We start from the raw sequence: 25,495 nt of genomic DNA, 5'->3' as shown, positions 1-25,495 counted from the left end.
GAACTTTCTTTTCGGCTCACAACCGAGCACTCTCTTCGGCTCACAACCGAGCTCCCTTCTCGGTTCACAAACCGAACTCCTTTCTCGGTACACAAACCGAACTCCTTTGCTTCTCGGCTCAAGACCAACTGTCTTCTCGGCTCAAAGCCGAACTCAAAGCCGAGCTCAAAGCCGAGCTTCCTTCTTCTTCTCTTCTTCCAACTGAAATGAGCACTCCATTATTACAGAATAGACACAAATCTCAGAGAGAGTGGGAGACGAAAATCGGCACAATATCCCACATTTATTTCATTTTAGGTAAAGAACTCTGGGATTTCTATCTTATATATAAGACCCTTTATTTTCTATACGGCCGCTCAACAAATATAAAATCTCTTATGGTATCTACACGTATTTACATAACAAATAAATACACTTTAGACCAAACTTTAGTCTTCATTGCATCACTTTAAATGGGCAACTGAAGGATAACCATACACATTAAATTAGTCATGTGGAAGCCCAAATTTCTAACAATCTCCTACTTGGGCAACACATGACACCACATAAATGTGTATAAACTGAATGAACGCTCAAATATGCTATCATTTGGATTTGAAAAGAATGTTATCGATGATTTTGTGTATCACAAGTTCAGTGGGAGCAATTGCATCTTCTTGGTATTGCATGTCGATGCGTATTTTAGAGTATCCAATTCAGTTCACATAATATATCAAGTTTAATTAATTAACTCTAATAATACTACAATACTACAAGAATACATCGTCGTAAGTAGTACTTCAAGTGTCGATCCACATGGAGGTAGGAGATTGTTTAAAACTTAAAAACTTAAAAATATGTAACATAAAGATTTGATTTTTGGTTTTGAAAGATGTTGACAAAGTAAAGTAAATGATTAACTAATGAAAGACTTTCCAAATGGAAAATATGTCGCTCCAAGTTTCTCAATAGACTTTCGTATTTCTACACCTATCAAAAGCACAAATTTTGGGATTAATTCATCAGCCTAATCGCTTGCACTGAACATGTTTGCGATGTATAGTTCACAGTCAGCTGAACACTTGTTCCATGAACTAATTTTCAATGTCTATAAACTCCTACGGAAGTGCGGGAGAATCTACTATATAAACTTACCTAATTCATTGTCAAATTATCCTCTGAACAATTCAAATTCAACAACACATCAATTGATTAGTCCATCAAAGTCTATGTTAAAGAGACGATAAACAAGGTTTAAACATCTATAACGATAGAGGCCTCTAAAGTGATAGAATCTAACATTAAACACATCAACGATGTCAAAACGTGAATTCAAAGGTGTAGATACATTCAAACAAATCTAAATCACAACTTGGAGCAACATTGAGAGTTTAGCCTAAACACATGGTAAAAATCACAATGAAAACCATAGGAAGCATGCTCTGGTTGAGTGTAATTGAGATTTGGAGACAGACCATTGGAATGTTGGCCAGAATTTCTTTCTTCTCTTCTTCCTCCTCTCTTTCTCTCTTTCCCTCTATTTTCTCTTCCAAGTGTGTCTGAATAATCCTCCCAAAACTGCCTCCAAACTATTTGATAACTGAATTCAGCAGTTACCGCGTCTTTGTACCCGGCCGCGTGAATTATTGGGCATGAAATTCACCCAGCCTGGTGCCTCATTTTAAGCACATTCTGGACTCGCGACGCAGACTGGGCAGTCTGTCAAATTGGACATTTTGCACGACTTTTTTCAATGACCTTGTTCTCATTCTGAGCTTCATTTCATGTCATATTTCACCATCCATTCCACTTCCTACACCATTTCACGTAAAGCAATGGGAAGAAAGATATACTGTTTGATTCACATCACATGTCTATGACATATTTATTGTCATTAATAATAAGAAAAATAGTGCACAACACCAACAATTTTCTATCGAAGAAATTTGAGATGAAAGATTTTGGGTAAGCCTCTTTTGTATTTGGAATCGAAAAAAATAATTTTTGATTGTCGCAAAAAGGATATAGTGAAAGTGCTCAAAATGTTTGATATGCATAACTGCAAGTAAGAGATACCCCTATGGCTAAGGGAGACAAATTTAGTCTCATTTAGTGCTCTAAGATTAGGGATGTCAACCCGGCCAGCCCAGCGGGTTTCTGGCCAACTCTATTCGGATTATGGGTAATCGGGTTGTGATTTTTTTTTTCGAATTATGAAAGTTCAACACTAACCCTAAAAGCTCAGATTTCGGGCTAGCCCATCGGGTTAATCGGATTGTTACCGATAAAATTAACATGCGATCAATCCAATAAATAATAATGAGAATTAGTTATATTTATAAAATGTAAAATATTTAATTATGATAAATTTGAGATATATGCTTAATCTCAAACATAAACATAATCAAATACTAATATTTCATATTTGTGCAAAATGAAACATAAACATATTTCAAGAAATTTTAATGCATATGTTAGAAATTTAAATATTTTTTTGGTGAATTTGAAGTTTCCAATTTAAATATAGGCATGTGTGATCACATTGCATGAAATTTTCATGCTACACTCCATAATTGATCTGTTGTTGATTATATTTGCATATGTGATTACTTATGGGTATATCATGAAAAAATATGGTGTCTACCTCTTTAGCCCTATGTCGATATGGTTAATAATAAGATTGTTCAGGAATGCACTATGTGATAGCATATTTGAGCGATCATTCGGTTTATACACATTTATTTGGTGTTATGTGTTGCCCAAGTGGTAGATTGTTAGAAATTTGGCCTTCTACATGAATTTAATATGTATAACTATCTTTCAGTTGACCAATTAAAGTGATCCAATAAAGATTAAAGTTTGGGTAAAGTGTATTTATTTGTTACGGAAATAAGTGTAGATATCATATGAGATTTTCTATTTGTTGAGGGGCCGAATAGAAAATAAGGGGTCTTATGTTTATATAAATATAAGATTGGGTTATGGTCCCAAGACGTCAGAAGAACGATTTTATATCTTTGCACTCTTGTTATAGACTATTGTGAAGAACGACTCTAATTGTTTGGGAGATCCATAACCACTGCAAAGTAATTCTGTCGTTCAATTTTAGATGGATCAAGATACACATGCGCTTTAAAATTTTTGCTCCTTCTTCGTCATTCATGATTAATCATTATAAAGAGTTCTAAGTAATTGTTCATTCAATTATTTCAGTCGATAACTACAAAATATATAAACAAAAATTGCATTTCTCATTAATATTTTACAACTACATTTTAGGATCAAGTTAAACCACTTATGCAGTATTTATAATATTTTATATTCAAGATAAATCACGTATGCAGTATCGAACTGCGTTGAATACATGAATAAAATTATGTAGGAGTGAAATGAATATTTTTTTAATGGTTCTTGCATTTTTTTTCTTTATTCTCCTTATAATTCTGGTTTCGTTTAGTATCCAATGAAATTATGTAAGAGTAAGACGAATATTTTTTTAACTGTTCTAATATATTCATTTTTTTCGTATTTTATGTATAATTTTGATCAGTTCCTTTCCCATTCCAATTTAAGTATTATTTTCATAACTTATGGCAGGTTATCATATTGAGGCACACACTCTTTTAGAACTATGGTACTAGTATAAAATAAAATTAAGAAAACATACCAAGAATAAATTTCGGTAAATGATGGTCCCCCATAGTGAATGCATGCAGTGGTTAATCATTATAGGCTGGAAAGTGGGAGACATGCTATCAATTAATCACAAAACTATTAGTATTTATTAATTACATGTCCAAAAATTTTATATGTAGGAGAGCATCACTTTCATTAATCCAACCACGCTATTATCCCCACTTTTTCTTGCGCCTTTTGACTTTATACACAGTGATGATTGTTTTTCCCATGCTCCTAAATCATTCCTCCCTCAGCATCGATCTATGGCCTAATTAGACCACTAAAACAAGAATTATACTGTAATTATTTTTCAATAATATTAGTTATAAAATACTATAAACTTACCGTGTTATTAACAAGTTAATGATTTTTTACGAAACAAAAAAGATAAGACTTCACTCAACCACAGAGTAATATCCAAATAATTTAACGAGGTTAGCATATTAGAAGACCTTATATGAAAGAAATTACTTACCAAAAATAGTGTGAATTATACTCTATATATCTCCAAAACATAAAATAAAACCCTAACAACTGTTTATGGGTTTTAAAAGACACCAACTTGTATATTGGTAAATTGGTTGGCTTAATTATTGTTTAATATCACGCACTGAAACAAATAACAATCAAGAAATGATTGTCTATTTAAATATGCTAAAAATAATCAAGGAACGAGTATTACAATAGGACATATGGAAAAGAAAGTCATCACGCTTCACAACATCGATCCATGTAGAAAAAAGCCCTTAATTCAGGTGCAAACACCAATCAAAAGAAACACAAAACCTCAATTAAATAGAACTAATCAATCTCCTATTTCACTCACTTGACAAAGCATCATCTTTAAATGGACTCCTTATTTCTCATCGCCCTCTCCTTTTCTATGTCACTCTCACTCGAGATCAAATCCTCCACCACCCTCGATTCCATCATCCGACACTACACATTGCAACCATACACCAACAACTCCTTCAAGACCGGCAAGCTCTACACCATCAACCTACCGGCAAGCCTCTCCGGTTCCGTACACGCCGACGCGATAAGGCTCCGGTGCGGCAGCCTCCAAAGATACGGCGCAAGCATCAAAGAGTTCCATCTCAACAAAGGCATAAACATCCGCCCTTGCCTCGAGCGAGTCATCCTCACCCGCCAACGCATCGAATCAAACTTCTCTTCTCTCTACTACGACAACAACGCCCTCTCCGGCTACGAGCTCATCTCCCCCATCTTAACGCTAGCCGCCTACTCTCTCCACGGAAGCAACACCACCACCATCGGTCCCATCACGATAGATTTCAGCAACGCAACGTTTACTGAAAACAAGTCGAAAAGCAATATTTTGTTATGTGCGAGGTTTGGGGTGGATAAGAAGGATCAGGTTGTGGTGACGAAGCAAGTGGGGGATAACGTGTGTGGGGCGGGGAGGGGTGGTGAGGGAGCGGGAGATGGTGACGCTGAAGGGGAAGGTGAGTAAGGCGAAGATAGTGGCGGATTGCAGCGGCGCTGGGGGCGTTCCTGCTGAGTTTGCTGGTGGTGGCGATGGTGGGGAACGCGAAGAAGAAGGAGAGACGGGCGTACGAGGAGGAGGCGCTGCAGGTGTTGATGGTGGGGCACGTGAGGGCGGTCACGGCTTCCGGCACGAGGACTGCGCCATTCTTGACTCTACCTCCATTTTGCTAAGGGTTTATTTATTCTTCATTTGGAATAGTAGCTCATTTATTTGTAAACACTCTTTTACTAATAGTCCAATCAAAAATTTCAAATTTTGAGTGTTTGATACTTGCATAAAAATCAATGATATGATTCCAAGTAAATTAAAAATCGTATCTAGCGTTATTAAATGAAGAATACAGTATTCAGGTTAAAAGGGCAAGGTAAGTAGAATCAAAATTTGGATGTGTATACATTCAGTTCAAGTAATAATCATTTTGGTTAAAATTTTGTTGTTCAAATTAATTTGCTATGTAACCTCATCTGCCTCGTATAAGAACTAAAATTATCGCCATTATGGGGATGCAATTCTTATGTCGGATTACTCTTTTAACTTTGTAGGACAAAAACTACTTTTATTACTACTTTTAAAAAGAACTAAAATTATCGCCATCAATACTTCGTTATACTATTATACAAGGGATTTATCTTTTATACTACTCCTTCCGTCTCATCTAAGATGATACGCTTTCCTTTTTAATTTGTCCCAAATAAGATGACACATTTCTGTTTTTGGAAACTGTCTCTGAAATTAATACACTCAACCATTTTTTATCATTATCGGAAAATATGGCAAATTATCAGAAAAAGCTTTAATTTTGATTAAAGTTTAGTATGTCCCATAACTATGAAAATTAGCAGCAAAAAATACTATGAATTTTAATATTTTTCTCAAATTTTCCATGGCAAAAAAGATAATTTCCTATTTGTAATATATTGTTGATTTGACAACACATGATTCAAATTGATGACATAATTGAATTATTTGCTAAGTTTGCTAAAAAAATGATAAAAACATGATGGTGTCTAGATACATTTTCACAAAATTAGACCCTAAAAATATTAAAATTCATGGTTTTTAAGGCTAATTTCCAAATTGTGGGACATGCCAAAATTTAATCAAATTCATAATTTTTCTAGCAATTTACCTTTAAAAGTATTACGATTGAATCCGTGTCCAAAGATTCATCAAGAAAATTTTCATGAATTGAAACATTTGTGTAACAATGATATGGAGTACTATTTTTTCCAAGATACTAAATGACGATGGATACTGCAATAACATAGTTTTAGAAACCTGTGTAGTATTATTCACCTTCATATCACCAATGTCGGCTGTGTCGTTGCTAGCCGTATGACAACATCCTGCACCAGTTTGTTCAAACATAAGCAGACCACAAGACTGATCAGGTATGGAATTGGTTTTTTCTTCAATTCTGTTTTTTCCAACTTCTTATTTAACCAATCTTTGGAAGATGAACAAACTTGATCAACTGAACAGCTAAGTAGTTTCGAGGTTGGTACCTTATCAAGTCATGCCTCGCCTCCCTCAGGCAACGTAATCAAACTTGTCTTGGAGTCGTACACCAGTGCACTTCCACAACTGATAACAATGCAGCGATGTTAATAATTGGGGAAAGAAGGAAACAGTTTGCAGGATAAACAAGGCGATATCTTAAATATATCAAGCGTACTTGGAGCATTTGACGTTGTTCGTGGAGCCTCCACTAGAAATCGATAGTATGGAACCGAAAAATGAATTGTTCTCAGTTCCACAGTTCGGACAGACTCCCTGAAATATGAATTTCGACAGCTCAATGTAATTTTCTCTTTCTTATCTGATTTAAAAAACATAGGAGATAAACTTACCACTAAGATCAAAACATCTTTCACAACTGAAACAAAATTTGAATCAATTCACCTAATGAGAATTTAGGAAGAATTGCTAGTAGCTGACATTTCAGAGGAATGGCATTTGATCACCTCTAAGAGATAGGTGATCTCGAAGCCAGTTATATCGTCGAGGAAGAAAAACCTGCAGAAAAGAGGATTGAGTAAAGCTTGTTGCCATGATATGCTCACAGTATGAGACTGAAAGAAAATATGCTTTGATTGAAGTCCGTCTGCCCAAGTGTGGTGTCACTTACAGTCCTAATGCAACAACTGCGGCCGGAACATTCAGAAGGAACATCTTTAGGTAGTCCACAGAAAGATCGCTATAGACCTGCACTTGAATGAAAATCAGATACAGGATACATAATTTCTAACTCAAGTGACATTATGACTAAGAACTTTCTATGAATATCAATGTGCAAAGCACAGACAAAAAGGGAAACCAACTCTCCGATAAAATTTTCTAAATACTGTTTACACATATGGTTCCCACTTTCACATTTTCAGTTCTGCTTTACTCTTCCAGAATACAGGCATTACAAGGTATCGGACTTAAATGAGAAACACTTGAATGCTTATAGTAGATTGAGAACTTAACTATGGACATAAAGGTGGTGTTCGGTTCATAAATTAGATGATAGTGAGATACAATATGGAAGAAGTCAAAATAGGGTTTGTCTAGGATTAAATTACTCATAGGGAAAGTGGTGAAAGTGAGATAGTTAATCACAAGATACAATGTAATTTGGCATTGTGGTGATGGGGCAAGATACATTGTCCAGGCCAGGTTATTGAGAAAGGAAGCCGAACAAGAGATAAGATTAGACATGGCCTTTAGTCACAAGTAAACATGGCAACCGAACGGCCCCAAAGTGGATATGTTAGAGAACTTTTTTACGTGTAGTATAATTTTAGACATTTGATCTCCATAGTACAGCTCTATTTTTGGATTTCCATCAACTGGTATCATTAATTCTACTGCCCATAGCATGCAACTTATAGGTTTGACAGTTGAAAGCTATACAAATCCGCTCATGCACATCATAAATACATACAAACAAACCAAAAACAAATATTTCTGTTTTACTAGTTTATAAAAGCAGCCGACTGTGTACTGAAAAACTTGACCACGAAAGAGGGTTACTCTTATTCTTCCTGGAGATCAGTGGAGGGGCACAACATTGGTTCCCGATTGTATTTGTAATTTTGTCTTGCAGATAAGAATGGCTTCGAAGAAATCTGAAGAGCAAACTACTAACATAGCATGATTTCTTTTTCTTTTGGTTTTCTAGAGACCTATTTAGAAAATGAGATATGGGCAAAAGATTGTAAAGCAGACCATCTCAGTCTAGCTTAGAACTTAACCACTGAATCAAGAAATCAGATTTCAGTTTTGTTACATACTCTAGATTGGTCTGTACAACCACGCAGCATGAATGTTCTGCTCAACATAAATTTGATAATGTAGAGTGAAAAATGTGATGTCCTAGGTTAGCTTAAAACAGAATGTTATCCCATCAGGTGCTGAGAAATAGAAAATTTGCATGTCCTACGAGATTTGAAAAACACAGATACTTAAGACATCAATGGACCTGATATTTAAGCATGCATAAGGGGAAATAGAACTAACCTTCCTACTCCGGAGGCTGCACCGAGGGCCTTCAACCACAATTTCACTCCCATCTGCCTACAAGATGCTAAGGAACTGAAAATCAATAAATGGTTTATCTATGAAGAACCCAAAAACCAGGCTAGTACTGTAGCACATATAAAAACATAAAGCGACAACAAAATAGTAATTGGTATAGATTTTGTGAAAATATAATTTTCGATTTAAAATAGATTGCTCTCACACGATCAAAATTACATTGTAACAGTGAAAGTACCTTAAGTTTCTGTTTCAGTTCATCAAACTCCTTGTCGGACAACAGTGGGGTTCCGGATACATAGGCCATTGAAGCTTCCAAAAACCTCTGCTCATCAGCACCTGCATGCGCAAGACAGAAGGAAAGGTAAGGCATTTCATGAGTAAAGAGGCACCAATTCTGATAAGTCACCCAGTTTAAAGTAACAAAAGACAATCAAAGATGAAAAATATAGTAATTACTTAGCATCACAACGCTGCTTCCTTCCCACATTAGTTCTTCCTTGAGATTATCAAATTCTTCATTTGACATTATAGACTTCCCCTCATAATAGAACGCCTGCAACAAGCACGACTGTTTATACTAACCAACAAACATAACAATGTAAAACAAAATCGAGGCAGAGAAAACTAGACATCATAAATTTAGCTATTGAGTTATAAATAAAGGGTTACTAAGTTTAATCCAATGAATAGCTTCTAGCTCAAGGCTGTCAAACTAAGGAAGTATTTACTTTTGAGGATTAACCTAGATAGATAAAATTAGTATAGCCTAATCCATTGTTTACTAAGACAAATTAGAACTATGGGATAACCCAAAGCCCTTGATAATTTCCAGAATTTGAGATAATTTTGATTGATTAGAGAAATCCTAGTAATGAGTATAAAAACACTGAATCATGCATCATATCAAGCATGGCATACTTTGCGAGCCACGACACAAAAATTGCAATAATTGACACCAACATACATATATACGCACTACATGTTCCTCCATTTTGAAGCAAAATGAAGATTCTGTGTCAGTACCTGAAGTGCTTGAAGAAATTCCTGTTCCATCTCCCCTAGAGTTTTTTTCTGCTTCTTATCCAGGCTGCAATACTGCAAGACGTTGCTATCAACAGCTTCATCGTTTTCAACCTGACCTGATGGCGAAGAACGAGATGATGAAAGTTGAACGCGTCACATGGATTCCGTTCCCGCACCATAAATTACAAATCCTCTTTGGCCATGAAATCGGCAACAGCGATAAAATTAGGGATTCCAAAGCAAAAACAGCGGAGCCTAATTTAGAATTGTGATGTTGAATTGAGAGAAACAGAAGGCCAAACCTGATGGATCGGCGGTGGCTCTGAGCAGCAAATTGCGTCTAGTCGACAACTTTCGAGTGGGGATATAAGAGGGCTTTGTAAAGTGAGAAGTTAGAAATAGGGGTTTGGGTGCGAGGAAACCAAGTCCGGTGGCCATCTGCGGCGGAAGGAGGGTGGTGTGATGCGGCTTTGGCGCATTTGGGAGTTGGAAATATAACGGTTATGGTGGATGTGATTGGATAACGAAATATGTGGAGGGAAATTTAAGACACAAATATTTTTGCTTTCTTTTTTTATTTTTATTTTTTTAACTTCTCATTAGGAATTTAATTTTATAGCTACTTACATTTAATCTGTGTATACATATTTTTTTTATGTGGAGGTGCGATTTATATGGATTCAAATCATTAATATTGGCTTCATTATACACACTTCGTCCGTCATAATAGTTTTACCTTTTCATTTTTATATATTCCATAAAATTAATCCTTTTTATATTTTGTAAATTTTTCTTTATATAAGCTACCTCTATTTTGTAGTAATAATAATTTAATCTTTTTTTTGTCTCCACAAGGAGCATCCACAATAGGATGCGGACTAGCCATAGGCTAGCAATAGACTAGCGAAAAACTCCTCCTGCTACATTATCAAGGACTTCCCACAGCGCAGCAATAGGCTAGTCAACACCCTAGCCAACCAAATAAATTCACAAATACAGAATTAATTGGACACAAATACGGAGAAAGTGCAATAATAATTTCACAAATGAAAAAAATTCTAGTACAAATAGTAACCCATATCATGATGGTTGCCGTTGGCGACGAAACTGATGGTCGGACCCCCGCCAAGGCACTACTCGTTGAACAGGGGCGACCACTGTAGGACGTTGATGTTGTTGTCGACCCGGCTACCCCAAAATACGCATGTCAAATCCATAGCTGGTAGTCAGCTACAACTTCGAGGATCATCGTGGGATTCTTGCCTTTGAAGTCGGTCGTATACATCCATTTCCAAGCGGTGGGGCAGTTCTTCCACTCCCAATGCATACAATCTATATTGCCCAACATTCTGGGAAAACCGTGCACCTTCATGTGCATAGTTATCTATGACACCCCGGAATTTCGATCATTTCTTTCAAGATAAATCGAATGTATTAGCGTAATTTAATTTCCTTTAGAAGACGTGTAGTTGTAAAATTCTCGTGGTAATTTCCGACTATGGAATAATCTAAGTATTTTCGTTGGGAAAAAAAATAAAGTGCAAGGAAATTATTATTTCAAGGATAAAAGTAGAGGAGATATTTTTTTTTAGAGAATATATCTAAATTACTTAAAATACTGATCACCGAATTATCCAATCGAACTTGAAACTAATAATAGCCAACAAAATTCACTGAATACTTGTTCATGAACTCTTACATGTAACGAAATAGAAGTTTGACATAAACTGAAGAAAGAAAAAAAAGAAGAGCAAAACCAAGATTCAGCATTTCATCAAAAACATTAGTAGCAAAATCACTTAAGATCTAGGCTTCTCCTTCTCCTCCTTGAAAAGGGCAAGGAGGGAAACGCCGGATACTTTCACCACCTTAAATCTAACCACGGGAATATCTCCCACAGCATGACCCTTCCGTCCAAATCCGGCAATCAATACTTCGTCATTTTCTTCGATGTAGTTTAAGCAACCATCGTTATGTACGAAGGCGGCAATCTTCTTTCCGTTCTTAATAAGCTGAACTCTAGCACATTTACGAATGGCAGAGTTAGGCTGCTTAGCTTCAATGCCTATCTTCTCCGTCACGATGGAGATACTTTTATTAGAGAAATGTGGTTACACCTTGAGTAAACAAAAATTCAAGATATGAAGATACAAATAATACATGCTTACATGTGTGAAAGGGACAACACACATATACTACACCTTTCATCCTACCAACACTAATAAACAAGTTTTGGAAGCTAGCTATTTTAGTGATGAAGCCAAAGAGTTTCAAGAGGAGAATCTCTTTCCCTTTCCCTACACTCTCTCTCTCTCAAAATGCTCCCACAAGGTTCCAAGTTGGCAGCCACATCACACCAAAGAAATCCTGCAAGGTTAACACAAATTGGGATTTAAAAGTTGTCAATAAAAAGGGCTATGACCCTAAGCTTTCACCAAAGTAGTAGAGTAAATGGTACAACATAGCATCTCCTCTGCCAAAGACCAAGAAAGGACAAGGAGCATGATCTCTCAAATCTTTCCAAAAAAGGGATGAAGATAAAGAGCCAAAAGAAACTGTGCTTAGTCATAAACCATTAGAGGAGAACTACTGCAAGGGGCACATACATCCACAAATGGCCATGAGATCAGCCAATCTAGGATGCCAAAATATACACCAAATGGGCATGGGAAGCCTACTTACAAACTGGAAAAGGGGCCAACCTTACAGCCCAAAATAGGAGACAGATTTCAGGCACAAGATGCCAAGAATGAAAGCTATATACTGCCTCCCACCACCCTCTCTCCCCATCATTCGGTCACCACAAATTTCCCTCAACGTAAGGAATTGCAGCAGGGAGCGGAGAGGGGAGCGAGGAGAGGAGCTGGCAGCAAGAAAACAACAAGGATTCACCAACCGAGAGGTAAATACCTCAACACCCCAACACCATATTTTGCATCATATAGATCAACCACAATAGATAGTCAATAACTTAGAACCTTAGAAGCACAATAGAATATCCACAACAGTAGCAATTATAGAGAATCATGTTTAAAGCCCAAGAGCTTAGAGCTTTTACATCACATAACTTGGAACAGAAATAAGCATAGGCTGCCTTCTTTATGAAGCTCAGTAGCAAAATCACAAAAGTAAGAACGCATTTCGGTGAAGTGTCGAGAATTAGGATTCAAATAACAGGACCCTTCATAAAACTCAATTACACTCCCAATTCCAAGTAATAGCTACTGCCACAACTCAAAGAAATCGAGTAAGGGAAAGAGGGGAGGATGACTTAGCTGTTAGGCCTTCCGGCGACGAGCGTTTGACGACGGAGAACTCATCGGAGGGAGCAGGGGAGAGCGCATGCAGCAGCGCTGCTTGCCGGAGGGAGAGCTCGGCGGAAGGCTAGACGCCGAGAGCTGATGCAGGGCGCTGGCAGCAGTGACGGAGAGCCGGCGACGCAGAGGAGCGGCGGACGGCGAGTGATAGCGGCGGTCTGCTCGTCGAACAGCCGGAGACGAGGACGGAGGGAGGCGCTGCTTCCCGATTCCTCGATCTAGAAAAATTTTTACAGATTCGAAATTGAGAGAGCCGGAGGAAGAAAGGCGACGCCTTTCCCCTCAATCGGCGACTTCGCCGGAGAAGGGAGGAAGGAGGTGCTGTGTAACGCCCCACTTTTTTTGAACCCTAATTTTTGAACTCTAAAGTACTTGCATTTAATGCTTTTAATGTCGCGAAAGTCCATGGATTAATTGTCGAGTGGAATTGTTGTTCGATAATTTTCGTGACCTAATTTTGAATTGGAATTTTGACTGTGTCAACTTTGTTGAATATGTGACGTTGCTGCTTTGAGCAATTGATATGGGTGAAATGAGATGTTTTTGAATAATTGATAATTTGTTATGAGAGCTAGAAATTAGTCGAATTGTGTTGGTTAAGAAATCGATGTGTGCGATGAGTATCGCTAATGGGAAAAATAGAAATTTTGTTTACAAGTATGTGAAATTAAATCCAATAATTGGGCTACCATATCTAGCCCAATTGTTAAAATTAAATGAAGTTATTTTTGAAGCCCAAAACCAATTCTTCCTAATTCTATTTTGCAGCCCAATTTTACTTCAAATCTTTTCACCTCCAATATCACACGGTTTCACCAACATCTCCACATCCCTGAAAAACCTCCAACCAAAATATGTCAACTCCGTATATTTGCTTCAACTGCACAATGCAGTTTCCTCGTTCCTCCAAAACAAAAGAAAAAGAAGAGGCACCCTGTGAATTCAACATCCATTCTGCCGTATTTTTCTTTCTTCCACAAAGGTAATTTTTCTTCAATCACATGAATAGGAACCTCCATATTTTGATTCCATAACATAAATTCTTGAAATTTCAGTTGAAAGGAAATAGTTAGAGTAAGTGAGAGCCGAGAGTCCCTCAAATTGTTTTCCTGCAACTCTTGGCAACAAAGGTATACACTTCTTACACCCCATTCCTATTCCATTCTTGTGCATCTTATGAAATCTGAAATAGATCTCTAATCGAGTAAATCGAAGCAACCGAATTAAGAACCGGACATAACTAAACCAAGAACGAACCTTTAATGGGAAAACGGGGCTGTTTCGGGGTGGAATCGGGGCTGCCGGAGCAGCGACGACGGCTGCGGTGGCTTCAACAGTAGCGCGGTGCTACGCCGGATTTTGGGGTCGACAGCTGCGGCAGCGACCCGCAGCGGCGTTTTGGAAGTTTGGTTGAATTTAAAATTTTGTGAGAAAAAAATGAGAGAGAGAGAGAAATGAATTTGTGTGTGTGTCTGTGAAATCTTCATTTTGATTGTTGGTGAAATGGAGGGATTTGGGTGTGTTCTTTGTTTGAGATTTACAGTAGAGAGGAGTTTTGGGGAAGAAAGGTGAGAAAGAGAGAGAAGAATAGCAGCTGAGAATGGGGTCAGTTGCTTTCTTGTTTTTATTAGTAGTAATGGTTAAAATCAATATTTTAATAAACTTAACTATTCGATTATGGGAATTACGTTTATAGTACACATGAAACTGCCTCATAAGATTTTAATTTGTACCTAAAATTATTAGTATAGATTAATTATCTTTCTTAATATATTGATGATTGTTAAAGTGGAGTGGGAGGCACCGTGTGTTTATTAAGAAGGAAGTATTGCTAGGTGGGCCATTTTTCTTGGGCCTCCCTATCTTTTTTTATTTTGAGGAATGTGATTTTGGCCTACTTCTTTCGGGCTCATCACCCCTTAAATTAAATTGGGTCAGTTAAAATAAATCCTTGGACTGATAATTTAATTCCTCGAGGGAATTATTTATTTAATTCCTGGAATAATCTGTGAAAATTTAATCACTGCTTAATTAAATCTTAGGATTTTATTTCGATATCGTGGAGAAAAATACGAGGAGCTAACGGAGGAATTAAGGGTGTAAGCGGCCGCCGAATAACCGAAAACCGAGATAAATAACTTCGCTTAGGATGCATGCATTTTATTTATTTAAATGGAAAGTACGTTGATATATGTATTATTTAAATTCTAAAGGTGAGACTTCGCAAGGGAATCGAGATACCAAAGGGAAGGAAGTGTAGAGAACTAATCAATTGAGGTGGGCTTCCTTTTAAATAAGGACAACGTCCTAAATATTTTATCGATGGAAATGAAACGGTATTTATCATGCTATGATTTGATTTTTACGTGCCTATCTGATGTGGCTTTATGCCATTATTATATAAATCGAATTCGGGTCCTTGTAGGGCCGCAAACCCTACTTGGGCTAGTGTACACCTATGGTAGATCGTGTGCTAGCGTACGGGCTGGCCGGTCTAGTGGCTTGGTTTGTGGCCACATTCCAAGTCATGTATTGGCAGATATGGCGAACGTCTATGGGAAAATGACTGATCAGTCGATGTTTGAAATGGAAATGATTTTGAGTGCCTCGGGCATTTCTAAAGCTAAACCCCGATGGTTACTTGTGAATGGCATGATAAATTACTCTTTATTGAAAATGTTTTCGGCATGAGCCCATTGAGTATTTTTATAGTACTCAGCCCTGCATGTGTTTTCCTTATGTGCAGGTTGAGCGGCGACGAGAGTACGGTGGTGTTGAGCAAGTAGATTGGTAAATGAACTGTTGTTTTTGAATTATGGGTGTCGTCGTGTCTTCACACATGACGTCACCCTTTCTCTTGGTCGTTTCCGCTGTGACATTGGTTGCACTCATTATTTATTGGGCTTGCAAACTTAAATTGTTGGATATTGAATACTCGAGATTTTGTTGGATAATGTCAACTCTTGGTCATTTTCCTTGAATATTGTCTGTTGTCCAAACTCGTTATTGAAACCCTAGTCCTTTTCGTCTTTTTATTAAATCCTCTTAATCACGATCGCCCATATTTATTAACCCTAAAGGGCGGTCGTGACATGCTGCCTCTCGAAGTCTTCGATCTAGGATTCCAGAATCAAAATTGAGAATGAGTCGAGAAGGGGAAATTGAGAGAGGAGGCGGAGCGGCGAGCTCCGGGGACACGGAGCGGGGTCGTTTTCGCCGGAGGAGGCGTGAGAGAGGGAGTAGGCGCCACTGATTTCCTAAATTAGGGATTTCATTTGGGAAGCATGAAGGTGATTTGGAGCAGAAATACCGACGGGTGGAGAAAGGAGTATATTGGGTCCTTGTTCATTTTTTTGTTGGGCCACTACTAATTTTTAGTTGGGCCAAAAGATTTAATCCTACACATGATCTGAAATTAAAGAATTGGGCCAGTAAGTAATTCATGATCTGGGCTGAGAATTATTTGAGTTTGGGGCGAAAATTTTGTAGCATGAAGGATGGGCTTGATTAATTGTTGATGGACTACAATTTAATTATAGTTTGGGCCTAAATGAATTATGGAGTGATGGAATATTACTACTTAATTATTTGGACTAGTTCCATTTAATTAAATTGAGAAGTGGCCGATGTTTGGTGAATGGAAGAAATGAGTTGAGAAATTAAATGGTATGGGCCAAGGTTGTAATCAATTGGGCCGAGATTTAATTATGAGAAGTTGGAATTAATTTAAGAGTCTAGTTGGAGCTTGATTAATTAATTCCCGAATAAATTACTAAATTGCCAAAGATGGATAGTGATGAAGTGGGAGACGCAAAAGCCGACCGTAAAACTCTAATAATTATTTTTCAATGAAAGCAACAGATTATTTTTGTCATAATGTTGTTATGTTTTACATTTAATGGATGTTTATTGCATATTTAAATGTATAAGCGAACGTAACATAAGTCTAAGTCTTTGTTCTAGTAGACCGGTTGTGGGCTGCGCTCAATTTAAGGTACGCGGTCAGTTCTGAACAAAGAAAAATAAGAATTTCACAACCCAGATAGACCTAGACTATCTATCGTGAAAGGTTGCAATGTCAGTCCGATTGTTTCCAAGCCTTATTGAAATATGATGACGTTGGTGTGGTATAGCACTGAATGGATCTAACAGCAAGACGAGTCTTTATGCTATCTACTGAAAGACGAGGTCTTGATAATTAATTTCTTAATCAATGTACATTAGCATTGAGCATACGATATTGAGTATCTACTACTTTGACTTACCAAAAGTGCTGGTTTTTCGTCACCCAACGATCCAGGTATATTGGGTAGTGGTGATCATTGTCTAGCGGTGCTAGGATTGCTATTATGTTGAATCGTGCGCGAGAAGAGTCTCGTTTGATAACATCCACAAGAGGAGCTCGAAACGAGGTTTTATTATTCGGAACCTAGCTAGTTGGAGTTTAATTACTCTATGAATAATAAATAAGAGTTTCTTGCTAAGTCCACTCTAGGAGAATAAAATATGTTAATTAATTAAGTCCATAACAGACATTAATTAATTAATGGATGTTTCTATCTTAAGCGCAGGATTTGAATTAAACAAATAAAAGGAAACCCGGAATACTTGTAATTTCGGATTTGAAAAGGCAGTGCAATATTACTTCTGTAGTGGCTGCTTGTAATATTCCAATATAAGCTTATATTAAATTGTAGGTTCAATTTTTTGGATGAATTTATCCACGATCGAAATGGTAGTCAATTCATTTTTTCCTTAATTGTATGCTCGATTTTGATACGTATGATTCAAATTTTCCATATTATATATTGTAGAGTAAAGGCCAAAATTGGTCCTGAACATATAGCCATTTTACGATTTTGGTCCTAAACATTATCTTTTGGATTTTTTGGTCCTGCACATATGGACATTTGATCATTTTGGTCCTGCACATATGGAAATTTGATCATTTTGGTCCCCGTCAACATTTTCGTTAAAAACTAACGGTCAACATTATCTTTTGGATTTTTTGGTCCTGCACATATGGATATTTGATCATTTTGGTCCTGCACATATGGAATTTTGATCATTTTGGTCCTCCGTCAACATTTTCGTTAAAAACTAACGGTCAACGGCCGATTTTTGACTAAATGGGTTGGGTCGGGTCGTGTTTGGGTCGGGTTTGGGTTACACGTTAAGAAAAAAAATAATTATTTTTTATTAATTAAAAAATTATAAAACTTTAATTTTTAGTTATTTTTGTTGATTAAAAATATTATAACGACTAAAACATGATGTTATTATACGATTTAAACATGATATTACACAATAAAATAAAAAATTACCAAATTAAAATAATTATTTTTTAATCAAAATAATAAAATTAAAGTATATTAATATTAAATCTATATAATAAAATTAAATAATTAAAAAATTATTTTTAATAAAATCTAAGCATAATATTTTCTTCAAATTCATGAAAAAATTAATTAAAAAATACTATACTTTAATTTTATTAATTAAAAAATATTAATTAATTTTTTAAGAATATTATGCTTAGATTTTAACGAAAATATTATGCTTAGATTTTAAGAAAATATTATTTTTTTCTTAACGTATAACCCAAACCCGACCCAAACACGACCCGACCCAACCCATTGTTTTAGTCAAAAATCGGCCGTTGACCGTTAGTTTTTAACGAAAATGTTGACGGAGGACCAAAATGATCAAAATTCCATATGTGCAGGACCAAAATGATCAAATGTCCATATGTGCAGGACCAAAAAATCCAAAAAATAATGTTGACCGTTAGTTTTTAACGGAAATATTGACGGAGGACCAAAATGATCAAATGTCCATATGTGCAGGACCAAAAAATCCAAAAGATAATGTTTAGGACCAAAATCGTAAAATGACTATATGTTCAGGACCAATTTTGGCCTTTACTCTATATTGTACTATCGCCTTGGCCAAATCTTATTATAGTCAAAGTGAATTTGGATTAATTATCACAACACCATTGTCAGGAACAATTATATACAATTGCAGGTTTCTTAATTAACTAAAGTCTACAGTTAAAACTTCAGAATCCATTACTAATTATTACTTACAAAAACATGACAATCCAATTTACATTCTAACATTTACACTCAAGTTTAACAAATATCATTCCATATCGTCGAAAAACAAAAAGCATTCCAAATGCTATTATTGCTTCAATTGTACACATCATCTCTCTTCTTCTAACCTTATTTAAGTAATTAGTGAAGTTTGATTATGTATTGAATTTTTATTTCAGATACTAATCTATTAAAATAGAACATTGAAACAAGAGAAAATTGCCTATTAAAATGGGAGGGTGAGTACCTTTTTTTCCCTTTAATAGCATCCGTTATGTATTCATATTTGTAGAAATAAGCAATAATGCGTATTAATTATTTTTGCGTGAATTTGCACAATCATAAAAGTCATACGCGCGTATTTGACTTTTATATAATCTATCTATGGAAAATAACTTATTGCATCGAACAAAAATGCGAAATGAGATCTTCTTCACAACCTAAATGATTAATTCATCATTTGTTATGCAATCATAATATTTAAAACCCATATTTCGGCAATTTAGCATCAATGTACATTCCCCATCACAAATTTATGAATTTGCTAGTACTTATAAAGCATCACACGACAAACAAAGAAAAAAAAAGCACATTTAGCAATGGCGTTTGGTTGGTTTGTAGCTCTGATTTGCATACTCTATTTTAACCAACTTATAAACGCCAACAAAAACACCTTACAAACATACATCGTCCACGTCGAGTCACTTCAACTCGACGATCTCGACTCATTTTTCGCGACCGATGTTGCACCGCGCGTCTTGCACCGTTACACCAACGTGCTCACGGGTTTCGCCGCGAAGCTATCGGCCGACGACCTAGAAGCGCTTCGCGGCGTCAAAGGGTTCATCTCCGCTCGGCCCGAGCGAGTGTATGAGCTCCACACCACCCACTCGCCCAATTTCTTAGGCCTCAACCAAAATGTAGGATTTTGGAATCACTCCAACTACGGGAAAGGCGTTATAATCGGGTTGCTCGACACCGGGATCACCCCGGGCCACCCCTCGTTCCACGACAAGGGGGTCCCGCCCCCGCCCGCGAAATGGAAGGGCAAGTGCGAGTTCGGCCCCAAGGGAGGGTGCAACAACAAGCTGATCGGGGCGAGGAGCTCCTCGCCGACCGATGAGCAAGGCCACGGCACGCACACCTCCGGTACGGCCGGAGGCAACTTCGTGCCTGGCGCCGCCATCTTCGGCAACGCCAACGGCACGGCCGCCGGCATTGCGCCCCTGGCACATATCGCCATGTACAAGGTGTGCAGCCGCGCTGGGTGCGCCGAGAGCGACATCATGGCGGGAATCGAGGCCGCCATCGAGGACGGCGTCGATGTTCTGTCGCTGTCGTTGGGAGGGGGGTCCACCCTCTTCTACAGCGACAGCATCGCCCTCGGTGCGTTCAGGGCCATGGAGAAGGGGATCTCCGTGGTCTGCTCGGCCGGGAACAGCGGCCCGGACCCGCGGACCCTCTCGAACGAGGCCCCGTGGATCCTCACTGTCGGCGCCTCGACAATGGACCGGAAACTCACCGCCATCGTCGTCCTCGGCAACGGCGAGGAATTAACCGGAGAATCGGCGCACGGCTTCGCCCCCACAACGAAACACGAAATCGTTTACGAGGATCCAGCAATTTGCGAGGAAAATCAATTGAGGAATCTCAATGTGAAAGGAAAGATAGTGGTGTGTGAATTAGGGATTATCACAAGAACCGGAAAGGGGGCGGCGGTAAAGAACGCCGGCGGCGCCGGCATGATACTCATAAATTCAATAGCTCAGGGCAACACAACCTCCGCAGAAGCGCATGTTCTACCCACATCACACATTAGCTACTCAGACGCAACCAAATTGAAAGCATATCTCAAATCCACCAAAAGCCCCAAAGCCAAAATCATTCACAAAGGAACCCTAATCAACGGCAGCACAATCGAGGCCCCCGTGATAACATACTTCTCATCACGAGGGCCCAGCATTTCAAGCCCGGGAATCCTGAAACCCGACATCACGGGGCCCGGGAACAACATCCTTGCGGCCTGGTACACGGCCGCCGACAACGCGACAGCAAAGTCCGGCTTCAACATGATCTCGGGGACGTCAATGTCGTGCCCGCACCTCAGCGGGGTGGTGGCGCTCCTGAAGAGCGCGCACCCAGACTGGTCCCCGGCGGCCATAAAGTCTGCCATCATGACCACCGCCGACCAGGTCAACCGCGGGGGGATGCCAATGAACGACCAGAGGCTTCTGCCCGCGGACGTGTTTGCCACGGGGGCAGGGCATGTCAACCCCACCAAGGCCAATGATCCCGGCCTCGTCTACGACCTCAAGCCAGAGGACTACATTCCTTACTTGTGCGGCTTGAATCTAAGCAACGCGCAAGTGGGGACCGTGGTGCATCGGAGAGTGGACTGCAAGAAGGAGACGGGCATCCCGGAGGCGCAGCTGAACTATCCGTCGTTCTCGATAAGGCTAATTGGATCAGCGCCGCAGAATTATACGAGAACTGTTACCAACGTTGGGGAAGCGAACTCTGAGTACAAAGTGAGCGTGGCTGCTCCGGCCGGGGTGGATGTGAAGGTCGAACCGGCTGCGCTTCGGTTCGAGAAGGTGGGGCAGAAATTGGGGTATAGTGTGAGGTTTAGCCGGTCGGGTGGTGACGGAGCGGAGAGCAAAGTAGTTCAAGGAGAGATTAAATGGAGCTCGGGCAAGCATTCTGTTAGAAGCCCGGTTGCAGTTATGTTTGGATGATTACTATTCGCTATTTAATAATAAAACTTATGGGTGAAACATTTGAACCTATATATTGCATACAGCAGATGTGCTCAATTTGGAATATTGTATTTCGAGATTAAATATGTAGTGTGTTTGGTTCATAAAATTCAGTCTCATGATTCAATTTTAGATGGATAATCATGAGATAATTAGTCATAGTTAACCCCCTAAAATTAAAATAATCTCACAAACTCAATTCTAGAATATATCTTGACACTACTTTATCTAAGAAACCGAACTGAACTACGTATATTTTCCTAAATAGGCAGTCAACATATGTTTTTTATTTTATTTTCTGAGCTTTGCTTTTTAACTTCAACACTACATTAGACGAACATTGAAATGATTCTAAATATCTTCAGATGATAATACTTTAAAGTTGAAACTTCAAGAGAATGGAAGTGTTGGGTGTTATATACTTGGCTAAGTTGGGGTTCAGTTGGTACAAACGCCTCTGAGTTATGAAACTTGAACGTGGGATCTAACTAACTTAGGACTGAAAAGCAAACTTATAAACAACCAAATCCAGTTGAGCAATTTGAACTACTAACATTATGCTAAGATTGGATGGGGAGTGCTTTAACTACTTGAACTAGGCAAGAGGAATACTACACATGTTGGCCTGATGCTATGTGTCTTGCTTCCTTAAATATTACTCCCTCTGTCTCACAAAGTTTAGCATGTTTTAAACTTATACGAGCTTTAAGAAATACTTCCTCTGTCCGTGAAATGTTATTCAGTTTTTTCATTTTGATTCGTTCATGAAAAGTTGTCCACTTTATTTATTTCTATTTTTGGTAAATGGACCCCACTTTCCACTAACTCTTTACGCCCACATTCTATTATACTCCTTGCGTCCCATAAAAATATGTGCACTTTCCATTTTCGTCTGTCCCACAAAAATATGTGCATTCCATTTATGAAAAATTATATCAATTTAATAATGTAGGTCTGACTATCCATTAACACTACTTTAACTACCATTCTCCTCCTATCTCTTACTTTACCTTACTTTTCTGATCATCTCTCTTACTTTACCAATTTTGTCTTAATTCTCGTGTCATATCCATTGCCCATATTTTTATGGGACGCAATATAGCTAATACTCCCTCCGTCCGCGAAATGTTATCCATGTTTGGGTATGGGTTTTAAGAAATGCGAAGAATAGTGAGCAGAAAAAGTTTGTGGAATGTGGGTTCCACATTTATACATAAGTTTTAAAATGATTGTGAGTGTAATGAGTTAGTGAAAAGTGAGCTCCATTTACCGAAAATGGGAAAAAAGCAAAGTGGACAAACATTTCACAGGCGGACCGAAATGACAAAATTAGACAACATTTCACCGACAGAGGGAGTATATAAATGTGGCCGGGGACCCTCAGTCCACTAACTTTTTCAACTCACTTTTCTTCACATTTCTTAAAACTCGTGTCAAGTCGATCTTGGACAATATTTTTTGGACAGAGGGAGTATTATAATGGAAATTGGGTTGAAAAAGCTAGTGGAACGTGAGTCCTACTACTATATACTCCCATTATCCTCCATTTAAAGTCCATGTTTGACTTGACATGAATTTTAAGAAATATGAAGGGAAGTGGTGGAAAAAGTTATGTGAATTTAGTTATCACTTTTATATATTAATCATTTTGTCCCACTTAAGATGACACGTTTTCCTTTTTAGTTTGTCCCAACTAAGATGACCAATTTCTTTTTTTGTAAAATTTCTCTCTCCAATTAATATACCCAACCACTTTTTCCCGCTCATATTAGAATATTCATCTTTCTTTCTCTCTCTATTTTAATACTTACACCTACATTTTCTCTCTACAATTAAACATATTAACCAATAACTCCTAAAATCTCATGTTGACCTAGAAATGTGTAGTCTTAGCTGGGACGGGGGGAGTATTAGTTTTATAATACTCCATTTGTCCACTATTTATAGAGCTATTTTGACTCGGTACGAGTTCTAATAAATTGCTTGACTTTGTGAAGAAAAGTAAGGAAAAAATAAGTGGAATGTGAGAATGATTTTTAATATTAATTTTATAATGGATTGTAAGTGTAAAAAGTTAGTGGAATGTGGAGTCCGTATACCAAAAGTGTAAAAACTAGTAAATGGTTATTTAAATCGTGGACAACCTAAAATAGCAAAATGGTTCTCTAAATGGTGGATAAGGGGAGTGGTATGTGAACGTAAGAATTTAATGGAGTGTGGGGTTTACTACATAATATGGTAAAAAGTAAGTAACACTTTAAATTGCTGATGTTGCAAATTAGAAAATGGAAACATTACTTAATCGAAAAATGGAGTATTAGTTTTTTAATAAAAATTGAGTGGGATTAAATTAGAACAATGTGAGGTCCACTATCATAAATAACAAAGTGAAATATGACAAACTTTGTGGGATAGATTAAATGGAAATAAGTGACAAACTTTCTAGAACGAAGGTAGTAAAAAATATGTTTCAGTTGCATATAAAAAATGCATAGTACGTATTTCTATGTTTCTAGAAAAAAATTCTATATAAATATGTATCGCCGAAACATACGCATTGAAATCACTCAAAGAGAGATAAAATTGATGGGAAACTTTTACAAAAGCTCAACAATTAAAAAATATTAGATCTATTAATAAAAGCTAACCTCTGGGTTATGGGCCCACCACGTTTTCGCTGCGCCATTCTAATCTGATATATGTAAAATGTGTTATCAATAATAGGAACAATTACATTTTTTAAATTGAATCCAAAAAGATGAAAATATTAAATTTGAGTTGAGAAAATGGACTCGTGGGTTACGGGCCCACTACGCGGCCACCCCTCAACTCTGATTTGGCCACCGCTTTACTCTGATTTGGTAGATGTAAAATGTGTTATCAATAATAGGAACCATAAAATTTTTCAAATTGAATAAAAAAAATAAAAATATTAAATTTGAGTTGAGAAAATGAAATACTAAATATTGTCAGCCCCTCAACTCTGATTTATTGTGTCAAAAGATAGTGGTACGTAAGCAACTCTATCAGAGCCAGGTTTCGATCCTGGGACCTGTGGGTTATGGGCCCACCACGCTTCCGCTGCGCCACTCTGATTTGATATTTATAGAATGTGTTATCAATAATGGGAACTATTACTACCTCCGTCCAATAGAAATAAGCTAAATTTCCATTTTTCGTCCGCTCCATTGAAATAATTCATATCCATTTATGGAAACAATTTTTCCTTTTCTTTACTTCATCTTTTGTGGGCTCTACCATCCACTGCATTATTTCAACTACTTTTATTCCATGTCTTTTACTTTAAACTACATATTAAATCTCGTATAATTCCTAATTAGTCTATTTCTATAGAAAGGAGGAAGTATATTTTTGTAATTGAATGCAAAAAAGATGAAATAAAATATATTTTAAACAAAATTAGTGGTATGGATGTTACTCCGTCCGTCCGTGAGTAAGAGTCCCGTTTCATTTTAGTTCGTCCGCGAATAGGAGTCCTGATTAACTTTTACTGTAAATGGTAATTGATGCACTATTTTCTAGGACTACGGCTAGTTGCAAGTATACAAGACAGAAATAGTATATCTAAATATCAGTATCGGGATATCT

General features: G+C 37.6%; 3 protein-coding genes, 2 long non-coding RNA genes and 1 other non-coding gene across 7 annotated transcripts; 3 read left to right on the top strand and 3 right to left on the bottom strand.

Moving 5' to 3' along the window:
* Nucleotides 1–4,504: 4,504 nt before the first annotated feature.
* On the top strand, nucleotides 4,505–5,131 carry LOC121754447. The gene has a single exon (XM_042149807.1). The coding sequence runs from the start codon at nucleotides 4,505–4,507 to the stop codon at nucleotides 5,129–5,131; it is 627 nt and encodes a 208-aa protein (XP_042005741.1).
* Nucleotides 5,132–6,330: 1,199 nt separating this feature from the next.
* Nucleotides 6,331–10,206, bottom strand: LOC121754223 (PGR5-like protein 1B, chloroplastic). Its single transcript, XM_042149600.1, has 11 exons — nucleotides 10,018–10,206; nucleotides 9,716–9,831; nucleotides 9,149–9,245; nucleotides 8,928–9,028; nucleotides 8,672–8,728; nucleotides 7,296–7,372; nucleotides 7,132–7,183; nucleotides 7,018–7,043; nucleotides 6,843–6,940; nucleotides 6,673–6,751; nucleotides 6,331–6,513 (listed from the first exon to the last, which is right to left on the bottom strand). Exons 1-8 carry the CDS (start codon nucleotides 10,151–10,153, stop codon nucleotides 7,038–7,040), a joined length of 642 nt encoding a protein of 213 aa, XP_042005534.1. The 5' UTR covers nucleotides 10,154–10,206; the 3' UTR covers nucleotides 6,331–6,513; nucleotides 6,673–6,751; nucleotides 6,843–6,940; nucleotides 7,018–7,037.
* Nucleotides 10,207–11,703: 1,497 nt separating this feature from the next.
* LOC121754205 lies at nucleotides 11,704–16,044 on the top strand. 2 transcript variants are annotated; one of them, XR_006040562.1, is made up of 4 exons: nucleotides 11,704–14,014; nucleotides 14,088–14,162; nucleotides 15,246–15,309; nucleotides 15,779–16,044. It is a non-coding gene; the product is annotated as an uncharacterized LOC121754205 (long non-coding RNA). The 2 variants fall into 2 exon arrangements; XR_006040561.1 differs by having other exon boundaries at nucleotides 11,704–14,162.
* LOC121754204 lies at nucleotides 11,768–15,135 on the bottom strand. Its single transcript, XR_006040560.1, has 2 exons — nucleotides 14,290–15,135; nucleotides 11,768–14,215 (listed from the first exon to the last, which is right to left on the bottom strand). It is a non-coding gene; the product is annotated as an uncharacterized LOC121754204 (long non-coding RNA).
* Nucleotides 16,045–19,729: 3,685 nt separating the features above from the next.
* Nucleotides 19,730–21,865, top strand: LOC121754446 (subtilisin-like protease). Its single transcript, XM_042149806.1, has one exon. The coding sequence runs from the start codon at nucleotides 19,730–19,732 to the stop codon at nucleotides 21,863–21,865; it is 2,136 nt and encodes a 711-aa protein (XP_042005740.1).
* Nucleotides 21,866–24,910: 3,045 nt separating this feature from the next.
* TRNAM-CAU lies at nucleotides 24,911–24,982 on the bottom strand. Its single transcript has one exon. It is a non-coding gene; the product is annotated as a tRNA-Met (tRNA).
* Between the last annotated feature and the right edge of the window lie 513 nt (nucleotides 24,983–25,495).

This window comes from Salvia splendens, chromosome 11, assembly GCF_004379255.2.
Source record: "Salvia splendens isolate huo1 chromosome 11, SspV2, whole genome shotgun sequence".
Classification (NCBI taxonomy): domain Eukaryota; kingdom Viridiplantae; phylum Streptophyta; class Magnoliopsida; order Lamiales; family Lamiaceae; genus Salvia; species Salvia splendens.
This window is presented reverse-complemented; position numbering and strand designations above follow the sequence as displayed.

Excerpts from the sequence above, each read along its gene's own strand:
- LOC121754446 (XM_042149806.1), top strand. The coding sequence starts at position 19,730 with ATGGCGTTTGGTTGGTTTGTAGCTCTGATTTGCATACTCTATTTTAAC.
- LOC121754223 (XM_042149600.1), bottom strand. The coding sequence starts at position 10,153 with ATGGCCACCGGACTTGGTTTCCTCGCACCCAAACCCCTATTTCTAACT. Across the intron at positions 9,832-10,017 it reads AGCCACCGCCGATCCATCAG|GTCAGGTTGAAAACGATGAA; the intron begins GTTTGGCCTTCT and ends CTTCGCCATCAG. Across the intron at positions 8,729-8,927 it reads AACTGAAACAGAAACTTAAG|GCAGATGGGAGTGAAATTGT; the intron begins GTACTTTCACTG and ends AGCATCTTGTAG.
- LOC121754447 (XM_042149807.1), top strand. The coding sequence starts at position 4,505 with ATGGACTCCTTATTTCTCATCGCCCTCTCCTTTTCTATGTCACTCTCA.